Below are 6,344 nucleotides of genomic sequence, written 5' to 3' on the forward strand. Positions count from 1 at the left end.
GACCAGTCGTGGGGAATAAAGCCAAGTGGAGCATTCAGTTCAGTTCAGTTGCTCAGTCATGTCCGACTCTTTGGGACCCCATGAATCGCAGCACGTCAGGCCTCCCTGTCCATCACCAACTCCTGGAGTTCACTCAGACTCACGTCCATTGAGTCAGTGATGCCATCCAGCCATCTCATCCTCTGTCGTCCCCTTCTCCTCTTGCCCCCAATCCCTCCCAGCATCAAAGTCTTTTCCAATGAGTCAACTCTTCGCATGAGGTGGCCAAAGTACTGGAGTTTCAGCTTTAGCATAATTCCGTCCACAGAAATCCCAGGGCTGATCTCCTTCAGAATGGACTGGTTGGATCTCCTTGCAGTCCAAGGGACTCTCAAGAGTCTTCTCCAACACCACAGTTCAAAAGCATCAATTCTTCGGCACTCAGCCTTCTTCACAGTCCAACTCTCACATCCATACATGACCACAGGAAAAACCATAGCCTTGACTAGACGAACAAAGTAATGTCTCTGCTTTTGAATATGCTATCTAGGTTGGTCATAACTTTCCTTCCAAGGAGTGAGCGTCTTTTAATCTCATGGCTGCAGTCACCATCTGTAGTGATTTTGAAGCCCAGAAAATAAAGTCTGACACTGTTTCCCCATCTATTTCCCATGAAGTGGTGGGACCGGATGCCATGATCTTCGTTTTCTGAATGTTGAGCTTTAAGCTAACTTTTTCACTCTCCTCTTTCATCAAGAGGCTTTTGAGTTCCTCTTCACTTTCTGCATAAGGGTGGTGTCATCTGCATATCTGAAGTTATTGATATTTCTCCCGGCATTCTTGATTCCAGCTTGTGCTTCTTCCAGTCCAGTGTTTCTCATGATGTACTCTGCATAGAAGTTAAATAAGCAGGGTGACAATATACAGCCTTGACGTACTCCTTTTCCTATTTGCAACCAGTCTGTTGTTCCACGTCCAGTTCTAACTGTTGCTTCCTGACCTGCATACAGATTTCTCAAGAGGCAGGTCAGGTGGTCTGGTATTCCATCTCTTTCAGAATTTTCCACAGTTGATTGTGATCCACAGAGTCAAAGGCTTTGGCATAGTCAATAAAGCAGAAATAGATGTTTTTCTGGAACTCTCTTGCTTTTTCCATGAGGGTTTCCAAAAAGGCAGCTATGCAGGGTGTTAAGTGAACAGAGAATTTTCGAAGGAAACACAAGACACTGGAGGCTTGGGCTACCTTAAGAAGAAAGGGAGACAGAGCGGCCGCCCTTTTGCACTTTTCAGTCTTGTACAGGAGTCTGTACTCCCACCTGAAATGTAAAAATAAACTAAAAACATATAGGATGAAAAGACAGACTGCTGGGGCACCCTCAAAAAGCAGCACTTTCAGAAGACTGCTGTGGATGGGCCCCGGGAGAAGTGACAATGAGGGAGGCGAAATGCCTCGAGGTGCCCAGGCCTCAGCCCTAAATCACCACACCTAAACCTCTCGGGGTGGGGCCCTAGGATCCATGTTTTGAAACCAATGTTTGCTTTGGAAGCACTGACAGGTCCGAGAACCAGACAGCAGTAATATGTTACAGCAACTTCTCAACTTGGGGAGTCTGTGCGGAGATGACTGAGTATCAGAGCCACACTGTTTTCGCGTTTCATTTCCTCGAGGGCAGGCATCAATCTATTCTGTACTTTACAGGCTGTGGGTGTATAATAAATACTAAACGGTGCGATGATTCACCAGGAGGCGAGAAGCTTAAGACAAGACGAACTAGAACTTGGGTTGGGGCCAGAAAAGGATCTTGTCAACTACCTTAAAGGATGTCCAATCCCTTTACCCAAGTTGGGAACGTGCAAAGCCCGGAGAAAGGCTGGCACCAACACAAGGGGAACATCCATCTCCCAGACTCTTCGCAGGAGGCGCAAGTAAGACAGCACACACATGCAGGAAGGGTGGGCCTGCCAAACCTTCAGCAGAGGAGAGATCCGCTGAATGGACTCCTGAGCTCTGGACAGTGAGCTCCCAGAAGACAGGAGGTGTGTTGGTTTCACCTGGGATTCCTGATCCCCAGCCTAGTGCGTGGCCCTCACGCCCCAGGGGTCTGTCTATACAAGAGGGCGGGCCAGGTTGGTGGGTGGACAGAGCCACAGGAGAGGTGCATGAAGACCATCTCGAGACCTTGTGTTTTCAAGCAGGACCAGATGCTGCAGAGCTACACAGACCTTCATTCACAGAAACCAGAAAGATCCTCTGACTCCCGTTTCCCTGCCCACAGACCACGCCGAATGTCCATTTCTTCCCTAACAGCTGAGCTCTGAGCCCTGCAGTCAATTTGCTTAGTCTCTCGGCCAACCTGCAGCCCACAACTCCTGAGGCCAGGCCACCCTGACACCCCCTCTGCATCACATCCCCAAACACCCAGAGCGAGGCACCCATCCCCCACTTCATCCTCAGCTTCCCATGGCTTTTTTTTGGGTTTTTTTGAACAAATTTAACTTCAGCTTCTCTAAATTCCCTTTTTCCCCTGAATGTTCAGATGGTAATCTGGCACTCAGATGTTGTCTCTGTGACTCTTAGGGTTTCTTTCCCACCTCAGCAAGTGTTCTCATTACACCCTTTTCCCATGTCTGAAAACCTGGCAGTAAGGGGGGAAGGAAACGGTGTTATTGAAAGAAAAATATTTTTTTCCTTAGAAAACAAAAGGTTTCTTAGGAGCTCTCACAACACTGCTATACATTCAGGTTAATTCTAGAGCTGTGGGTCTGGGGGGAAGCAGGGTGGGACCCTGCACCCCTCCACCTGACTCAGGGGACAGTTGGCAAGGCATGCAGATATGTTTGGTTGGCACAACTGGGTAAAGGAGAAGCTACTGGCATCAAGAGGGTGACGGGCTGTGGAGGCATCCCCCTCCCCAACAGTACCCAGGGCAGCCCCCTCCTACAGAAAGCGACTGGGCCCCCAAATGTCAGCGGTGCCCAGTGGGAGGAGCCCTGGTCCAGAGGCCGCTCCTTTTTGATGGGACAAGCTAAGACGACCTCTGGTCCCCCATGCGTGAGTGCCCGCTGCCCTCTCCTGCACGGACTCACCAGAGGTGCGCTAAGACCACCTCTGGTTCCAGGTGCGCGCGCCTGCAGCCTCCCCTGCCCCGACTCACCAGAGGTGCGCTAAGACAACCTCTCTTCCCCGGTGCACCTGTGCCCGCCCCCGCCCCCGCCCCGACTCACCAAAGGCGCGCTAAGACCACCTCTGTTTCCGGGTGCGCCCGCGTGCCCACCACCTCCCCAGGCAAGGACTCACTAGAGGTGCGCTGTAGCTGGCGTGGGGGTTGTTCTGGATCTCCCACAGGCCCTCATTGAAGCCTTTCCTCTTGTTGGGCTTCCCGTACTTGTCTTTACACTTGTCGTAGGGGAACAGGTCCTTGGGTCCCAGGAAGGCTCTGGAGAAAGGAAACGCAGGGCCGGGCCCTGTGAGCCAGGCCACCTTGGAGGCACCAGGTGGCAAGAAGCCGCCCCCAGCGGGGGACACTTACGTTTCGTGTGTACCAAAGAAGAAGATGGGGTACTTGTTGGGTGGGGGCTTCACGGCACCGTCGGCGATGTCATCGATCTGTAGGAAGAGGCCAGTGAGGGGCCTGCTAGGGGGTTGGGAGCTGTTTCATCCAGTGACCCAGGAAACCCGTAAGAAATCGGCTGTTACTTGGAGAGAAGCATGATGGGTGCAGGGGCCCTTTCAGGGAGGAAGACGCATCACCTTCTAATTAGGCCTCTGCCTTCTTCTGAGCAGCGCTTCCCGCCCCCCAACCACTGCATACCTGTGTCGTCGTCGTCCCCCCGCCCCCGCCCGCCCCCCGCTTTCCCCAAGGTAGGTGTTTCACCTGGGCAAAACCAAAAGCTCTAAGCAGCCAGGAGGTGGGGCCAAGCCCTGCTTCTGTGAACTCCCAGGACCCTCCCACGGGACCCCCTCCCGCAAAGAGGCGATCGGTGATCCGGCTCCCAGAGGCTGCAGCTGGCAGCTCCAAGGAGGCAGAGGGTGGGGGGTGGGCTGCAGGAGACAGGCCCCGAGCATCCAGGAAGTCCCACCCTCTCCCTGCAGGCCCATGGGCTCCAGCAGTTGTCAGTCATCTCCCCACAGGAGGCTAGCAGCCCCTTCCCTTCCAATCAGGTGCTTGGAAGCTCTCTGGGCTTCGAGAGCTAGCAGAGGCGGGAGGGGGCAGAGGAGAGGGAGAAGCTGGTACTCTGGGAGGAAGGGAAGTGTCGGTAAAGTTTCATCACTCTGGTGCCCCCAAGAAAGTAAGCCCCAGCAAATCAGGTTAGAATGGGTTCTCTGGTCCTCAATAATTCCTTCCTGTCCTCTTCACAGTCTGGGGGCAGTTGGAACCTTCCCTGTCCTCTACCCCAAACGTCCTTCCTCAGTTCTCTGGGCTACTCTTCAAAGTCCTTGGGGCCCAGATGTCCATCGCAAGCATCACCAAACTGCATCACCCTGAAGACCAGCTGGCCAGGGCTTCCAGGCCTGCTTCTGCTCTGACCTCACCCAGGACCTGCCTCTGAGCCTGAAGCCCAGACATCCTGGCAGCAGCACCACCAGCTGTGGACCACTCTCAGCGCTGCCTGGTTAGTGGTCCTTGAGCCCACTCTTGGCATCTTATGGTGGCCTCTCTGCAATCAAACCCCCAGCCCTGGGCAATGCCCTTCTGCTTACTTCCACCCAGAGGCAGGCAGAGTTTGGCAGGGAGCAAGGCTGGAGTCTCCAGGCATCCCAGAGTATCTCCCAGGCCACTCCTGAGCTCCTCCTGTTCCTGACGAAACTTCAGCTTCATCCTTCACCTGCTTCCCCCTCCAAACTCCTTCAGTCCTACAGTGCATATTCCACCAACTCCGGTCCTGGGGTGACTTTGACTCGGGGATGACAACCACCTCTGGACCTCTCCTCCACACCGGGCTGCCCCACACACAGTGCCTGAAACTTCACTCTGGAAATCTGGGACTCCTGCCCAAGACTCCGTCAGACCTGGGCCCTTCGAATCACCTCTGGATATCAGCTTCCTCCAAAGGGGATCCCCAGAATCCTCTCAGCCCAACCCCCTCCTCTAGCACTCTCTTTCCAGCCTGAGTACCAGAGGCTGGTCTCTGATTCAGGCCTCTCTCTATCCCAAGCCCTCCTCCCCACCCCGTACCCCCTACTCCATGCCCCAAACAGACTCCTCCACCAGGGTCTGGCAGGGGTTTCCTCCCAGGGCACAAGTGCCGAGGTCCCCCAAACAAGTCTTACTCCAATCTCTGGTCTCTGATGCCTCATATTTTCAAATCAAGTCCCCCACAGCTCCAGCGACTTTGTAAACACAAGCCCCCAGCCCTATCTCCAAGCACCAGGCCTCCTGAGCACGTCTCAACCTTGACCTTCAGCTCTTCTCCCTTACTGGAACCCTTATCCCTAGACCCCTTCACACATTTCTCCAGGAGCCCCCTCAGAACTTGGCTTCTTGTTGTCCCCTCAAAGATATCCTTCTCTCTGGGATACCTCCTTCCCTTAGTTTGGGCTCTCTCCTCAAATCCCAAATTCCTCAGCTCCCTTCACCGCCTTCAAACTTGAACTCTGGTCCGTCAGCCCCAGGTCCCTCAACAACCATGTCCCTAGGCTCTGGGACCCCAAGAGCGAGTACCCCAGGTTCAGGACACTCCACATCCCCGGAGCTAGGGTTCCTCAGGCCCAAGTTCCCCCCACAGCCCAAGCGGGCGAATTCTTCCAAGTCCAGGACGCTCACACCTCCGAGCTCAGGTTCGCCCACAACCACTGCGCAAGGGTCCTACAGGCTGGGGACCCCCACACCTCGAGGCAAGCGGATCCCCCAGGCTCAGGTCCCCCCAAACTCCGGGCGCGCGGGTTCCTCAGGCCCAGAGCCCCCCAGACCTCCAGTGTGCAAGTCTTTCAGGCCGTGGCCCCTACTGCCCCACCCCCCACCCCCACTCTCCGTCGACTGGCCCATATCCCTCGCGGCCTCACCCGGGCCGGCCAGTGCGGGTAGCCCTTCATCTTGGCGAACACCAGGTCCCCGGGCTTGAAGGCGTGCGGCATACTGGCGGCGGGAGGCCCAGGCCGCGGAAAGCGGCAGCAGCGGCAGCGGCTGCGGCTGAGGCGGCGGCAGCGGGAGGCAAAGCCGGGGGCGGGAGCAGGGCGTCGAGGGGGCGGGGGCGGTGGCCGGGGTAGCGGGTCGGAGCGTGTTTATTGGCCAGCGCCCCGCAGGAAGTCCCGCCTTCCAGTCGTCACGGGCGGGCGACGACGTCGCTCAGAACCACGTGCGGGGATAGAGGCACAACGGGACCAATGAGAAGAGGGGTTGGAAGCAGAGCAAGTTAACGGGATT

General features: G+C 55.6%; 1 protein-coding gene across 3 annotated transcripts in view; it reads right to left on the reverse strand.

The window, feature by feature from the left end:
• Positions 1-6,133, reverse strand: part of HDGFL2 (HDGF like 2) — a 17,254-nt gene extending 11,121 nt beyond the window's left edge. The window contains exons 1-3 of one of the 3 annotated variants that reach the window (XM_024994149.2): positions 5,984-6,133; positions 3,510-3,586; positions 3,278-3,416 (exon numbers count right to left, since the gene is read on the reverse strand). In XM_024994149.2, the coding sequence (XP_024849917.1) occupies positions 3,278-3,416; positions 3,510-3,586; positions 5,984-6,055 (288 nt within the window). In that variant the 5' untranslated portion in view covers positions 6,056-6,133. 3 annotated transcript variants of the gene reach the window in all.
• Between the last annotated feature and the right edge of the window lie 211 nt (positions 6,134-6,344).

The sequence above is a fragment of the Bos taurus genome, chromosome 7 (genome assembly GCF_002263795.3).
Source record: "Bos taurus isolate L1 Dominette 01449 registration number 42190680 breed Hereford chromosome 7, ARS-UCD2.0, whole genome shotgun sequence".
NCBI lineage: Eukaryota > Metazoa > Chordata > Mammalia > Artiodactyla > Bovidae > Bos > Bos taurus.